The sequence below is a fragment of the Apus apus genome, chromosome Z, assembly GCF_020740795.1.
Source record: "Apus apus isolate bApuApu2 chromosome Z, bApuApu2.pri.cur, whole genome shotgun sequence".
NCBI classification, from domain to species: Eukaryota; Metazoa; Chordata; class Aves; order Apodiformes; family Apodidae; genus Apus; species Apus apus.
In genome coordinates this window covers 34,043,773-34,060,935 of record NC_067312.1, presented here as the reverse complement: position 1 = coordinate 34,060,935, position 17,163 = coordinate 34,043,773, and the positions used below count along the sequence as shown (strand labels likewise).

At 35.9% G+C, this 17,163-nt stretch overlaps 1 protein-coding gene across 3 annotated transcripts in view; it reads left to right on the top strand.

Annotated features, from left to right (window-relative positions):
* Positions 1-15,627, top strand: part of ZDHHC21 (zinc finger DHHC-type palmitoyltransferase 21) — a 46,115-nt gene extending 30,488 nt beyond the window's left edge. For all 3 annotated transcript variants that reach the window (XM_051643089.1, XM_051643091.1, XM_051643088.1), the window contains 2 exons: positions 8,250-8,293; positions 8,851-15,627. In XM_051643089.1, the coding sequence (XP_051499049.1) occupies positions 8,250-8,293; positions 8,851-8,983 (177 nt within the window). In that variant the 3' untranslated portion in view covers positions 8,984-15,627. The remainder of the gene's footprint in view (positions 1-8,249; positions 8,294-8,850) is intronic.
* Positions 15,628-17,163: the final 1,536 nt, after the last annotated feature.

Genomic DNA, 17,163 nt, shown 5'->3' with positions numbered 1-17,163 from the left:
AGTCTAGAAAAAATAAATGTTCTTCTACAGAATTCTTCTAAAGAATAACAGCTTTTCTTCTTTTTTTTTTAAACTTACTTGTACTCCTACTTCAGACTACTTCTAACTGCAGACCATTATTCCTCTTTCGCCTCAACCACTATAGGATAACAAGATAGCTCTAGTATAGACACTTTCAAACTTCATGAAGGTGGAGAGGATTTTTTTTTATTTGGTGGTTTGTCATAAATAGTAAAAATACTATTTATAGACAAATTATCACTTTGCTTGAGATGGATAGTTCCTTTTCAGAAAGTTTTTAATTTTTCCACCAAAAAAAATCAAAACATCCAATGGACAATCTATTGTCCATACCCATTAATGACATTGTATCGCGATGGCAAATGCAAAGTTAATCTAGAAAACAATATTTTGCACTTAACCTGGAAGACAATCTTGAGGAGGACATAGATCTGTGTTACTCAGTCTTGTTCCCAATTACTTTTTCCCTGCATTTATCCTCATATAAAATAAGAAAATTTAAGTGGAAGCTAAATCAAGTGGTATCCAGAAGCTTGCTTGCTCAAGACATATTTTCTTGTCATATTTTTTTAAGAAATCTCTCTTATTTGGTAATTGATATGCAACAGACACTTGTTTTTCCAAAAAAAAGAAAAAAAAATTCTTAACTAGCCTTTTTATTCTTTTATTTGTAGGAAAATACATACATTCACCTTGGGGTGGGGGCCGGGGGGGGAAAGGTCTGTTTTATCTAGTACAGATTGCATCTGATTTATGATTGTAGAAAGTAAAGAGCTGCAATTCCAGCTTTTGAAAAATGGGAACTGCCAGGGTGTTTGTGTGTATATTAGTACAAGACTAGCCCTGGCATTTGTATTTCTCTCCCTCATGTTTGTTTTTGTCACTTCAACAGTTAAATGATGTTAAAGAACAGTTTTTCTATTTATATAGTGAGATTCCAATATTTCTTATGTCTGATCTACAAGGCATGACTGTAGAACAAGTAATAAATAATGCAGCATGCTTTATTAAGCAACGGCTTGTCTGATTATTTTGATTCTTGTTCATATCTAGTGAGGTTTTAAATTGCATCAGACACTACTAAGAAATATTCAATATGCTGACCTTTTGTAAGGGCGATGCCTTTTGCATATGTGAGGTTTTCTTCCTCTTCAAGATCTTATGCTGTTCTTTATTTTGCTGGCCACCACCTGTCTGAAGCAATCAGCGATTTCTTTCTGTTCCTCTGTACAAAAAGAAAATCCCTTCTTCCCATGAACAGTGGAAGGTAACAGGATAATCAGTTCAGCAGTGATCCTCTGATGTCTTTGCGGGAGTCCTGTAAAGCGGATTATCTGTGACCCAGATAAAATAATTAGAAATTACTTGGACATGTACAAATAACTGATCTACTAATCTCATTTCCAATGTTAAAAAAGGCCTGTCTCTCAACATAACAATACCAGATGTTTCAGTTAAACAGCATCCTTTGCAGACACTAATCTGAACCCTAATTTTGAAGGATTACCTTAGATTGTTTTTTATTTCAAACACTAAACAGTTTGTGTTTTCATTTTTCCACATGTTCAAACAAAGTATTTACGTGGAATTAAAGACATTTTCTTCATTTTTTTCCGGTATAGTCCATCAAATATGACTTTGTGTGATTTTTGTTTGTTACCATTGTAGAGAAAACTTTTCATTCAAATTATTTGATAATTAATTTGTTTCTCTGTGCAGAATTAGAAAATGGATGGGCTTTTATAAATTCAGTAGATACCATGTGGTCTTTGTGCAAGGTAGTGGCTGCATTATCATAAACTAAGTGGACAGTGACTTTATTAATTTAATTAATTCTACCAGGGTTTCCTGTTAATTAACTGTTAGAATGGTGTACAGTGATATGCCAATATCCTGGTCCACCAGTACTGTGTGGATGTGGTACAGAAGAAATTTCACTTTACTTGCTTTGGGGAGGATGGAAGGGAAAATAGTTTTAACAGCTGCTGTTCAGCAGTCTGTCTGGTGCATAATACAATACCTTCCACATAAAAGCCTACCCTTATAAGCATTTTAAAATGTTATTTGCTAAGTGCCATGATTTATTATAATTGTGGTGTTCCTTCTTTCCACCTGCAAATAGCAAGTATATTTCACTATCATTTTTTTGTTGTTACAAATAGACCCATCTCCCCATTAACATCTTGAATTTAATAATGACTGTATTTTAACTCTTTTACTTAGGGTAACTGATATTTAGAGTGAGCATGTTGTAAGGAACATTATTCATTTTGCTCAGGGCTTCTTTTCTTCTCAAAAGGACAAAACTTAAGCAAATTGGAAAAGGATTAAAATTGTACAAATTAATTTTCTGAATGTTTATCCCAAAGGAATTTTATCAAGCAGTTGATTTTCTTTAGGAATACATTTCATATAACACTATAATGCAAAAATAGAAGGCATACAATAAAAATGCCTGTGAAAATGTAGAATGCTTTGTGTAATTTTATGACAGAAAGAATTTTATGAAGGTTGAAATGCAAAATAGTGAAAATCTAACTGCAGTAGTTCTACTAATAAAACCAAAGGATTTTAAATTCTTTGCATTTTTCATAGGATTGATCCACTGGTTTTTTTAATGTACAGAGTGCACAAGTGATCTAGTTCTGCTAAAATGCTTTCTGTCTTTAAAAATAAGTATCTTACAATGAAAAATATTGTAATAATATCTTTAATCAAATAATAAAATAAATACTATTTTGATTAGTGAAACACTAAGGGCTTTTTCTGGCTTTTTAAACGCAGCAGAAATGTAATCAAGAAACTATTAACCCCCATAATTAAGTTTAGCACAGAAGAAATCAGGATTGGAAGTGGAAATTAGGATTCCCAAGCAAATCTACTCTTTACCTGGCTATAATAAACTTGTCAGATGTGAAGTAATTGCAGAGGGAGAGAGTAAAAGGTATATAAACTATTAACCCAAATAGTAATTTGAAATCAGTGACATTAGAGAAAATAACGTTAATGATGCCTGTTTGCATGTGCCACTTTATCCTTTCTCCTTTTTCTGTCTCTACCTTTAATTCACCTATTGGTAAATCTTCTATTAGAAGACTGCATAAAGTCCTGGAAATTAAACTGTCAGGAATTAGTAATGTCCTGGTATTTGATTGGGATTTTGTTAACTGTGTAAAGTTTTTTGTATCTTTATTTTTCTCAAATGGATTGACAATTTGTTTAAATTTTTTTCATTAATGTATACTAAAATCTTAAGACACCTATTTACCATCAAATAAATTTTTATTTAGAAAGCCTCTTTTATGACCTATTTAAAATTTAAGAATAAATTTAAGTGTAAGACACACACTTAAGTGTCAAAAGATCTCTTATGTTTTATTTAGATCACTACTACATGATTATGGGGAAAGTGGGGATAATTTATTGAAATTATTTACAATATTATTAAGGAAAAGCCTAAGTTAGAAAACCTAATGCAAGTTACTTTATGCTGTGCAGAGGGTAAAAAAATACCATTCCAAAAAAGATCCCTTGTTGGTCATCCAAGGGAGAGGTCCTTTTACAAGTCAGTTATTTTTCTGAATAGTAAAGAAAGTACCTTTAAGCAATAGAAAATAAGTAACTCTAATAATGGTGTTCTGAGGGCTGAGCACATTTTGTTTAAATTTAGACAACAGATCATTAAAAAGGCTTCTGAGTAAGAAAAGTTGACAGGTAGCTTTTCTAAGCATTTTTCATAATATTCTTGTCTTAAGGATGTGTTTTTAAGTATCAAGAAAAAGAATGTTTTGTCATGTCTGTTACTGTTATGCAGCTGTCTGCACTTAAACCATGGATTTGAAATAGACTGAAAAGTGGACAAATGTAAACTCAAAAATGTAATTAATGCCAAAAAGGAAAAAACCTGAAATATGACATGTTCAGTATTTTATATTCTTTAATTGCTCACCTGTCATTTACACATACACATTTAAAGGATGTTAGGTAGAAGGAAAGAGAAAGTGTATTGTTCAGATAGAGGATGTGTTGTCTCACAGTTCTGGATAAAAGCAATGGCTGCAAATCCAGGAAGGCTTGCAAGTTGTGTTTGTTTTCTCTCTTTCTGCTTTATAATACTTTCCTGCTGATTCTTATATCCTGAGTGTTTGAAAATACTACACTCAGAATGCGTGACATAATACTTACATTCTTCTGTTGCGAGTATTACAGAAAGCTGTGCTGATTACGCATCACTTTGAGCAAACAAAGAATACTGAAGCAGAGATTGTGGCTGCATGCTTTGGAGTTAGTCCTGTGAGTTACAAATTACAGTTTCTCCTTTGGAAAACATGAACTGGTAAGAAATCAGAAGAGATCAGAAAGAAATTGATTCTTTCTGTGTGCTTCCTTCCATGGTAGATTAGTTGGTGATGAATCCCATCCTATAGCACAGTTTGTTGAGCAGAGCATGCGATATTTTTAAAAAAACCTGTTTTGCAGGCAGTTGGTTATGCTAATTAAAAATGTAGGTGTGACAGATAAATTCCTCTTAGTAGCTAATACAGGTGCGCTTGTTTGCAGTTAAATCTGAAGTTGTTCTGCAGAATTCACTTGATGCCCTTACATTTGTCTCTCCATTCCCCTAATAACAGTCTTAGCTGTGGTAGTAGCTTACTTCACTTAGAGTAGACAAGCTGCTCTTGCAGACATTTAGTAAGTCCTCAAAGCAAAAAAAGAGTTGCCATCCCCTCAGCAGAATCTGAACTCTTTGCCCTTTTCCTCTTATTTTGAAGGTATGTATTGTTAATGATTGCTGTGTTTATTTCCCCTAATCTCTTTTGCCTTTCTCACTAAGGTATGTTTATTATTATTTGTTTTGCTTAGTGGCTTTAAGATGCTTATGAACGAGCATGTATCACTGAATAACCAGGTGCAGGAACAATAGTTGTTACCAGTCTGGATTATGACTTTGGACGTCCAGATGACCCATCATTTGAAATTAATCAGTTGTGCGTTCGTAAATTTCGTCTTGTCCGCAATTGTAAATGTTACAGGATTTTTGGAGATGAAGATTACCAGGACTGAATAGATGTTTGCTCATACCAAGCTATTTTCAATTTTTGGATCGGTGCCAATTCTCCAAAAGGCTTTAACATCAGCATTAGCTGTGAATCTGGAAAAAAAAACAACTTAGGAGAGTTCTATTTGTATTAATAGTAATCCAAGCTGATAATAGATGCAGACAGCCAAAGCCTCTTAGGCTGAACACAGTAATACTGATATTTTAGCAAAACCTTGTTAGCCATTGAATGCATAGTTAAGAGAAATTATATTCTAGTTGAAAAACATTTTTGAGATGTGTTAATGAACAGAACCCTTGTCATTAAGAAGTAAAGGTTATTCTGATCCTCCTGTCTCCAAAAGAAGAAAAACTCATCTGTCTAAGAAGACAGCTGTAAATAAAAGCCAAAACTCAACTGTGGCCCTCTCCTTTTCCTTCCTCTCCTGTCTTCAGAGGGGCTACCAAGTTTCCTCGGGTGCTGTGAAGTTTCACTTTCATGCGAAGACGTAAATCGGTTCAGTCTGAAATGAAAGTCTATTTTGAATGAGCCCAGCTGCTTGGCAGCAGTTTTGGGAGAGGGAAGCTGTGAGGGGAATTTGGTTTCTTAAGTTCTGTCACTAGCACTTGATAAGCAGCTAACTTCAGAGAGATGTTTCACTCCATTTCCTCTAGACCTAGTTCACAGCTTTTAAAGTGTGGCTCTGGAGGGAGGGAGGGAGGAAGGGACAAAGGGACAAGAGCAGGGAGGAGGTAGAGGAATTTCCCTTGAATTCATATGCAAATAAAATCCTTAGGATTATTTAAAGGTGTGGAAGCCTACAGTCTTTTCTTACAGACATTTTCTGCAGTTCCTGTTTAGGTGCTTTCACTTAGTTCATTAATGTAATGGTTTGTATCTTTGAGGTGAACACACCCCGATGAGGATCTTTTAGGTCTTGGTAACATGCAATTATAACAATTAAAAAGAAATACAAACCCTAGTTCCTAATCTGGGAATTCCTCTAAAAATCCCAAATACAGTATTTTAGGGAGCAGTACAAATGTATTAATGAATAAACAATGTGAAGAAACATAGCAAAAAGCCATATATAAGGCATGATTTTGTTAGGTTACTTCTACACCCAAAACTTGTTGAAGGTTCTTTTTGTGAAATTTTAGCATAGATAGCTAGAAATCAATTGCAGCTTTGACTAGCTTGCTACTGTTGTTCAAAAAATCATTGGCAATCATTGCTTTCAAACATAACAATATTATTTTGTACTCTCAGGTTATTAGCTTCAAGTTGACCACAGGATAAGTCCTAGAGCAGAGATATTTTTGCAGTTATGGATGAAGCTACAGCATCTCCTGAAAACTCAGTTACAAACTCACTGACATCTCATGGAAATAATATCTGTGTTTAGTTAGTTCTTTTTACTCTGAAAGCTGTGTGTGATTTACAGTGGTCAGAAAAGGTAGTATTTGTTCTGGCAAGAGCTGGACAAAAAGTCTGCCAAAGCAAGTGGAATATGTGGTAGCTGTGCAGTCAGGTCCTGCCCTAAAGAGTGTGGCTTGTGTTTTGTAAAGCTTTCCTGCCACCTGTAGCAGGTGAGGTGGAATATGCTAGAAAGGCCCATGAAGTGGACAGGAGAAGCAGTTAATCTGTGGAAATCAAAACAAAATACTGTATTTGCAGTCTGCTGCCTCCAGCCCTGTCCTCTCTTGCTATTGAGCAGTTGTTCAAATCCACCTCATGACAGGGCCAGAATGGTAGGTTGGTAGGAGAAGGGGGACTTCCCTCCTTTGCCATATTGCCTCTGGAATTCAGCTGGGTAGGTCGTGGGCAGAATTTTTTCCATTTAGCGTGAGATAAAGGATCCTTTTCCAAAACTCATCAGAGCTGGGAAGGGGTTTTAGAAGGACAAACTTTGGCAAGGGTAGTTGAAGACAGCTGTGTCTGGTGGAGCAGGGAAGTATCTTCCTATACATAATTTCCCACTTGCACTTCATCCCAACCCTTCTAAGCTTTATGAAAGATGGTGGCAGAATCCCAGCAGTGCTTGCACTGAACAGGATGCACTGATGGCAGGAACAATCAGTATGGGTTTAGTGATGGGTAGTGTTTTCAGATGACAATGAAGTTGCAGCCTAATAATTAAACCACAGCCTTAGTGTCTCTGTATGGCTGTGACAACAGAGACTAGCTCTTGGTTTCAATCAAACACTTGTGTAAGCTGACAGATGCATTATGTACATGCCTAACTGAGTGAACAGTAAAGGGAAATATTAAGCTGCCAGGAAAAGGAGATAGGACCATGAGAAATATTTCTATTATTGTCTTTTAGACCTCATGAGTGATTTTGGGACAGAATGAACTATGAATGTCCATAGAAAACACTAATACTTCTGGTGTTAAAATTGATACAATGCAAGCTTTTTTGTTGTACAGTGCAAAAGTGAGATGAAAGTACTATTCCTGGTAGCTTTAAAAGTTTTATTTGGGGGTGATCTAATTTTTTAATTCTAGAACTTAGTGACTCATTAAATTAATCATGTTCAGAAAAGTAAATATTAATTTAATTTGCTGTTCATTCACTCTGCACAGCATTTCGATTTTCCTGCACTTTAAAAGAGCAATTTTTACATTTGATATTTACCTGTAGAGACTATAGAAGCTGATATATTCCTAGTGGTGGTGTTTGCATTGTAATACTCATGAAGTTAACATTTTTTAAACTCAATAGCTCCTGCTTTTCAAAGTACTATATCTGCTCATAGTTGCATTTTACAAAATGTTCCTGTGGTTATCTCAGTGGGCTACTCCAAGTCTGGAAAAGGTGATTGTGAAAAGTATTGCAAGAGTTACACATTACTTACACACATTACTTCTGAATGCCCCATGAATTAATTGTAATATCTGAATTAATTTTGGCTGTATCAGCGCTCTAAAGTTTTGTTGACATTCTGTGGTATGTGTTATCATAGTAAAACTACACGGTATAGTTTCACGCCGTGTTTGTAAAAGTTGTTTAACAGAGTGACTGAGTAAATTTGTGCGTATAATCTCACAGCTGTTTGAAATCAGGATCACATATGAGTAATATGTAACCTACTGGATGCTCTGCTTTCATTAGTTGCTTTCATAATGACTTTAACATTTAGGAATATAAATAAATACTCTTTCATTGTGTTTTCTTTTCTTCAACAGGACACTACAAGTATAGAAAAAATGTCAAACTGTTGTGAAGACATGTAAGTGCTGTAATATTTCTATATTTCTTTGCTGAAAAACTAAAGGAGTAGCTACTTTGGTTTTTTAGTTTGTTTTTTTTTGTAACAGTGTGAGAAAGAGAAGGCACAGACAGCACTTCGTTAAAATTATTTTGCATGGTTCTGTGCCCTGTACTTCCTATCCCTAGCAGCAGTTCACTTTCTTTTAATGAAGGTTGTACACAAAGTAGCCTCACATTATCACCGTACCTTCCCTACCCCAAGCCAGTGGAACTGTATTATCTTTCAAAAGTACAGATCAAAGACACTTTCTGCTGTGTTTTGATATACATGTCATTGATTCTGAGAGTCTCCTCTGCTTCAAACGTTGCCTTTGGTTGATTGACGACACAGATAGTTTATGTTCTCCGAAGTTAAGTCACAGCTGCGTGCTGTAATGAAAGAAAAGCTGTATTTGTGATGCTGGGACACAATTAATCAGAATCCAGTAATGGATCCCTAGCCAACCTGCATTGTTCTAGCTGACTGAAGTGCACTGTGGGCGTGCTGTCTTTCACTAGTAATGCTCTCTTCTGTAGATCGAGGCCCCGAAAGCCATGGCAGCAGACCTTCTCAGAAGTTTTTGGCACTCACTGGAAGATCCTGTGGTTTATTCCTTTCAGGCAGAGGCAACCACTACGAGTTCCCTACCACTTTGCCAGTCATGTCTAAACAGATGGATGCTGGGCACAGATGGGTCCTCCATGCTGGAAGTGCGTTACAGGTTTTATGATAATAGGACTATGACAGTCTTCAAGACAATTAAAATTCACCCACCAATTGTAGGCATCACAGTATGCCCCAGGCTTTATTTTCAAAGTGGTCTTGATTCTGTTCTGAGATTAATGCCAGTTCTATGTTTTACTTTAGGCATATTTACTTTCAAATTAGCTTTCCAAGGGGATTTCACTCATCTTTGAGACTAATACCAAGACCAAGTGACTGGAATGCAGTCTTATTCTATTTGTTTGGTACTGTCTCTTTTGATTTTTACTTTTTTTGGTAGGATGCACTGAAGTTTACATTCATTTTTATCTTTCTCACTAAGTGTCTTATTCTGCCTTGAAATTTTTTTGGTGTTTTTATCAATGGATCTAGATAATATTCATGTCTTTTTCTGCTACGCGTGTTTAAAATTCCCTGATACTCCTTTTTATGATGTGCAATAGTAATCCTACAGCACCACACTATAAAAGGTAACATCTAAAACTGACACAGACTTCTTCCAAAACCTTTTCTGAAGAGGTTTTTATGAATAAACATAAAAGTTTGTGTTAATAGAATCTTGCAGTTACCTGTCTGCATAGATATGATCTTAGCAAAAAATGTTAGTGTCTTTGTGTCAGCAAAAGTGAGGAGGTGTTCTAGGCTAACACATGCAGATAGAATGCATGTTTTCCCTATATTCCAAGGATTTATTTGCAATAATTCAACCAAGAAGTTGTATGGTGCAAATACTAGAATGATTACTTTTTAAAAATGCAGATTTAATTAGTTAGCAGAATGTACCATAAAGAAGAGTATATTGTCAATAAAGTTATACGTTTTACATTTCTTGTTTAGTCATGATTAGATGGAATTGGTCTGAGTTTCTGTATATTAGATATATATGTGAAAAAATTAAAAAATATTTATACATAAATACTGATTTTGCTACAAACATGTATAGTAAACTATGTTAACTGATTTAATAGGGTACTATGTTGATAGCTTGTTGCTGGCCCTTTTAAGTACAGAAGTAATTAACCAAAGAAAGCATCTTTATGATTTCATCTGGTAAAATTACAGTTCCCGAATTATGGCTCAGTTTTGCTGTATCTGGAAAAATTATGTGCTTTCTTGTAGTCCTTTGTATTTATACTAATATCAGCATGAGATAATTTTTTTTGAAAGTTCTGTGAAATTTTTATGAGAAACCTCATAAATCTCATAAAAAATCACAGCTTCATTGTTTTCAGTTGTGCTGCTCACACTGTTGTCTAACTGAACAGGACTAGGATCCACCTTAAACAGCATTCATGCAACAGGATAATAAAAGGCATAAAGTCAGAACGTAATATGCATTGATTCTGTTTGGAGAAAGTGATTGTGAACAGTTCATTCAAAAAGAAGGGCTAGATTTGTCATGAGTGGTATTCATAATGAAGTTTTAGATGAGCTCCTTTAAAATCTTAACACCATCACTGCTGATGTTGGGTGTCCATTTATTGAATTAACAGATTTTGATGATCCACTGACAGTTCCAAAAGGTACATCAAAAAGTACATCTTAGAAAGTACTTGAATTTTAAACTGTTGTGGACTTCTAACATTTAAGCCAACTTCACTTTCCCTCTCCTTTTAAAAATAAATGCAGTATTTTCTTCATTTAAATTTCAAGCCTATAACTTCAACCCTTTTTTTTCATGGCATCGTTAGGCACGACATTAGAGTGCCTTAAAGATGGTGTTGGAAATTAAAAAGAATGTGCATTTACATTATTAAGTAATGGCTGTATTCTCTCTCTTTTTTTTTCCTTTTTTTTTTTTTTTTTTTTATAAAAAAAAGGAATTCCACTATTACAGTCTCCATGAAACACATACGGGAATAACAGCAGTTTTGTTTTATGTGCCAATATTTATATGGGGATATAGCAAGAGGGTGAGGGATAATGGCTTTAAACTGAAAGAGGGGAGGTTTAGGTTTGACATTAGGAAGAAATTCCTCACTGTGAAGGTGGTGAGACACTGGAACAGGTTGCCCAAAGAAGTTATTGATGCTCCCTCCCTGGAAGTGTTCAAGGTCAGGTTGGATGGGGCCCTGAGCAACCTGGTCTAGTGGAAGGTGTCCCTGCCCATGGCAGGTGGGTTGAAACTAGATGATCTTTAAGGTCCCTTCCAACCCAAACCATCCTGTTTCTATTATTAAATCTGTTTTGTGACTAGAATATAATAGGTCTTTTAAAGGTTTTTATCCTAATCAGTTATCATAGTTATATCATACTGTTCTGAAGCCTCCTCAGAAAGGGAACCAAGAATTTAACTATTTTTGATACATAAACTGTGGGGCATGTAGTTGTTTTGTTTTCTAATATTGTTTCCATTAATTTAACCATTAACATAGAACCACATCTGTAATACAGGCTCTGCTTGACACGAGGAACCTTAAAGAGCGTGTTGAATTTGTGTACCTGTTATACAGTGAAATGACGGGGCCGCTAAATTTTGTCTGCACTGAGGGGATAAAACCGCGCCGCGCTGCCCCGCTCCCTGCGCGCCCTCTGCCGGCCGCCCTGCATGCCGGGTTCGTCTTCAGTGTCTTCAAAGCCCTTAGACTTCCCCTTCAAACAACAAATTCTAAACTAAAAATGAAAAATCTGTGAATTCTAAGGCGCTTAAGCTGAAGTGGCAAAAGGAAGAACCTTGAAGCTGAAGTGTCAGGTGTACATTCAAGTAAATACCTAAAAATCTTTCCTGATACTCCAATGGAAATATTAAGTTCACAGGTTCACAGTTTCTTATGTTTTCATATGGTTGTATTTTTGTGGTAAAAATATTTTTGTTGCCATCTCCCATTCATCCTTAACATTAGAAATCAATATGTAATGTGATTAAAGCAGTTTGTTTTTTACCCCATTTCCGAGTATGTGGAGTAGAGAAGGGAAAATCTGGAAAGGCTTTAATTTTAGTAGGCACTGGGCTTTATTCTTTGAATGCCACACCTCTAAAAGTGTAAAAGTAATCAAAAGATATTTTTAAATTTTACCCAATGACCGTATCATGTTATTAGTTTGCTAGGGCAGTGTTTCTGAAACTGAATTTCAGAAGGTTGTTTCAGCAGGAAAAGATCAGGTAGACTTGAAATCCTTTAAACCTTGAAATCCTTGAAGTCCATTGAACCTTTACTTTGAATTTCCACTTCTTCCCCTCCAAGTCTGCTTCACAATTTTTTTATTTAGTAGAAACTGCATTCTTAACATTAATTAGTGCTTAATTAGTGCCTTGTTATTAATTTAAAAAATCTTACAGTATTAATTAATTTCATCCCAATGTAACATTAGAACTACATATGCTTTATTGAGCACAGTGGATATTGGGTATGAACTTAACAATACTGCATTTCCTTAGGGGTTCAAAGAGAAGGCAAATCACTAATGAAAAACAATTTGAAAATGGTTGAAATAACTGGTGTATTTGTGGTATGGGGTAGGCCCTGCTAGGACTGAACAAGGCTACCATGTCATCTTTTCCTAATACCAGAGATTTGAAAAATAGTGATGTCTAAAATAAAATATTTTTAGTAAACTGTCCTCGGATCTGTTATTTAGAAAGACAGGTTCCCTCAAACAGCTTGTGAAATAGTTGAGATACGCAATTATTTTCAGTCTTGAGGAGGTTTCATGAGTAAGAAACTGTCTTAGAACCAAATGGTAGGAAAAATTTTGAACTAGGCAGCTGCCTCTTTTTTTTTTTTTTTTTTTAAATTGCAAGTGGACTAATGTGAAGGGAAGATTCATAAGAGCACAGAGAAAATGGAGATCTCCCCTCAGCCTTCTCTTCTCCAAACTAAACAATTCCACCTCCCTCAGTCTCTCCTCACTGGACTTGTTCACCAGCTTGGTTGCTCTTCTCTGGACTCACTCCAGCACCTCAGTGTCCTTCTTGTCACGAGAGGCCCAAAACTGAACACAGGATTTGAGATGCAGCCTCAACCGTGCTGAGTACAGAGCAACGATCCCGTCCCTACTCTTGCTGGCCATACTATTCCTTTTCCACCATGCAGCTTTCCAGCCACTCTTCCCCAAGCCTTGCATGGGGTTATTGTGGCCCTTGTGGAGGATCTGACAATGACCCTTGTTGAACCTCATACAATTGGCCCTGGCCCATTAATCCAGCCTGTCCAGATACCTCTGCAGAACCTTCCTACCCTCAGGCAGATGGCACTCCCACCCGATCTGGTGTCATTGGCAAACTTACTGAGGGTGCGCTCATTCCTCTCATCTGGATCATTGAAAAAGGTATTGAACAAGACTGGCCCCAAAACTGAGCCTTTGGGGACACCACTTGTGACTGGCCACCAACTGCTTTTAACTCATTCATCACAACTCTCTGGATTTGGCCATCCAGCCAGTTTTTTTCCCATCAGAGAGTACACTGGTCTGAGCTATGATTCACCAACTTCTCCAGGAGAATGCTGCGGGAGACAGTGTCGAAGGCTTTGCCAAAGTCTGGGTAGACCACAGGCTATCTCTCATCCACTAGGTGGGTTACCTGGTCATAGAAGGAGATCAAGTTGGTCAAGCAGGGCCTGCCTTTCCTGAACCCATGCTGGCTGGGCCTGAACTCCTGGTGGTCTTGCACTTGCCATGTGAGTGCATTCAGGATGAACCTCTTAATGGTTTTCCCTGGTACCGAGATCAGACTGACAGGCCTGTAGTTCCCCAGATCCTCCTTTCAACCCTTCTTGTAGATGAGTGTCACACTGGCAAGCCTCCAGTCATCTGGGACCTCCCCAGTTGGTCAGGACTTCTGATAAATGATGGAGAGAGGCTTGCTGAGTTCTTCTGCCAGCTCCCTCAGTACTCTCAGGTGGATTCTATCTGGTCCCACAGATTTGTGAGTATCCAGGTGGCGTAGCAGGTCATTAGCTGCTTCCTCATGGATTGTGGGGGGGGGTGGTTCAGCTCTTCATCCTTAATGTTCATCTTACAGTTGCCCAACTTTATTAAGTAAATTGTAATTTTCAGAAGTTACTAATTTGTTCTTTGTTTTGTGCTATAGTAGGCAATTGTATGCCAGTATAAGGAATGTAAGTGGCAAAGCATTTCTGCAGTACTGTGAAAGAGAATCTTTTTCAAGTCAGCTTTGCATTCAGATGAAATGTATGGTAATACAGTGACTTTTCTGGTAACCTGAAATTGTTATTCAACATAAACCACTTTTTGGTAATCCATTATTTACAGTATTTGGCCAGCCTTCCTGCCAGGAGTACATCACGTATAGCAGAGTTTTCTGTCACATATTTGAGGATGCTGTCACTTAGATACATTATTTAATTTGGCTATCTCCTCTACCCTTTATCTTCATCACACACTCAGTTTTGCTGCAGCTCACAAATAAGAAGCCAATGTAGGTTTTTTGGAACAACTATATCACAAAGACAAATGCTATCGAATGGCTCTTCTCAATATGCCAACTGGAAATACCTCTGCATTCCTTAGATGTGTTTTCTTTGTATGGTGGAGTCTTGATCTTTCTGGACAAAAATTCTTGCTTATTCTACATATGTTCCCATCAGTAATACTGTATTAGCACTGCTGAACTATTCTTAAAGTAAAAACTAAGTGTATTTTCTCATTAATAAGAATTGCATAAAGCAATATGAATCTTAATTACCACCTAGGACTTCTCATTCAATCCTGTACTTCTACAGTTGTGCTATGTGTGCAAGTGTAAATCTTTTTTTTTTTAGCATTGTGTATAATAAAAACACTTTTCTTTACAGTCTTGTATTCAATTTCATGTTAACTGTGAGAAGACAGATGTACTGTTCTGGTTTTTTTGCACTTCAAAAAATTACTGATTTTTGTTTAGCTGCAAAAATCTCATACCTGATAGTAAGGTTTGAATCTAATTAAGTGATCTGACTGAGCATGTAGCTGCCCAGCAGCACCAGTAAAAATAATCTTAGAGAGGTTTGTATACATGTAGCACAGACCCCATGCATATGCTTCTCAGAGCTTGTTCCTTCACAGTCAGACCATTATTCAGTATATAATTGAAATTGGTTTTACCTTGTTGTTGCCTGAGTCAGTATCTCGTGAGCTAAGCCAGTGCATATGCAATGTTCTAGGGCTGCCACAGTTACATTTAGCAGCTGGAGATCTATGGCTCTTGTGCCCAAAAATAACTTTTTTAATTTGTCTAGTTGTGGTACTTAAATTCTCCCATGCTTAGAATTTTAAGAATAAATCTGATTTGCTGTGGATCAGTCTTTTTTAACAGATGTAACTGTTTTAAAAGTAATGTACTAGGCTGTTCTTTGGTTGTTCCTGAGACTTTATTTTACCCATTTCTTTGTAGACACATGGTTAATAAAACACCAAGTGGGATGTCATGGCAAATCACATTGTCATCCACATTCAGGATCACTCAGAATTCACATTATTGTGTTTAGGATAAAACAACAGATGATATAGATAGGGCAATTTTGACATAGATGCAATCTTTTGCTTTAAAGTAATTAGGAGACTATGCATGCAAAATACAATACTAGAAATATTTGTCTATGCAAATTATTTAAAATTGTTTATTAAATTAATGTACTGGTTTTAAAATATACTGGTGTTACAAAGGATTATTTCATTGGTCTTTAAAGGTATTTAAAACAGATGAAATGTGACAAATTGCTGCTTGATAAGCTGTTTATATAAAAATATAATTACTGTTGTTACTACTAGACGTTGTCAGGCACCTAATTTTCATGTTGACTGGTTAATATATGTGGTTTTTAAGGTTATTAGTTTTAACAGTTAAGAGTGCAGAAAATAAATCAGGAGTTGTCTTCTACATAAGTAAAAATTAATTCAGTTATTTCTTTTACACTAATAAATTGAACATGATTCTCAGTCAAAATGGCACAACTTCAAAACTGGGTAATGTCAAGTGATGCTAGGGGTTGCTTTTGGAAAGAGTCAGTACTTCTAAATACAGTGTCTGTCCTTACGTGACACACTGTGTGACTGAATACTTCTGAAAGCATTGTTCTTCAGAAGATTTTTGTACTACTTTCTCAGTGGCTGAGCATTTGAGCATCAAGATTCATTGAAGTACTTGTATCTGTGGGCTGCAGGAGGCCTAGGACTTTGGTTCTGCTGAAAATACTCAGTGGCATTTTGTGTGTTGCCAAGCTACAGCAGAGTGATTAAAGCCAGTTGTTGCAACAAGAGTCATCTAAGTATAACCTGTATAATTGTAAGAATAATTCAGATTTACATTAGAACATGTGCTTTTTGAGTTAGAAAATATGAAACTTTAATTGTAATTTATTTGCATTTCTGGCTGAGTAAGTACTTCCATGCACATTCACAAGACTGACATACTGTAGATCACAGCATAGTTTATAGGTTAAAAATTGCCACTCCATCTCCTAAAAAGCTTCAATCTAAGCGCCAGGTAGCAAATGAATATTGATTTTTGCAAATTAGCATTCTGAATGTTGTAGTTCACACATGGGCATGGAATTGAGTTTTAAAACTTGATCTATTTTTTATCTTGACTATGTTGAAACAATGCTGAATAATAATTCATACTGGCCTTGTTACAAGGCCTAACACTGGCTATGCCTGAATGGGTAGTGTATGAGATGAATGGATGCATAATATAAAACCAGGGAAGCTTACTCTGCTATTCTATTAATCAAATCTAAAAGGGCAAGAATATGTCCAGCTGAGAAACAGTGTATTGTCTTTTATTTATCTTTATTTTATTCATATGCTATTTCTGTTTTTTCATTTTTGATTGATTTAAGTTATAGATAATTTTTCATTCTCATTGAGATTTTTTATATACTGTATTTTTCATTTGTTTTTTAGAAACCTGATTTTTAAGTTTAAAAAAATATCAAAGTTTCTTTCTCTCCTCTGGATTTTAATTACATTGGCTTAAAGTTGTGTAAATATTTTGCTAATATTTTCCAATTTTTAAAATAAGATTTTTCTGTATCTTTTAGAAGTTAGTCTCATTACTTAATATTTTTTATTGTGGCAAGGTTAAGCTATAATCTCAAATTATAATTTTTGAAAAGTGAACTGTGAAAAATCACTGAATAGTTAGTGAGGCATTTACTATGTAAGCTTTGTTGCTTGTTTTTAAG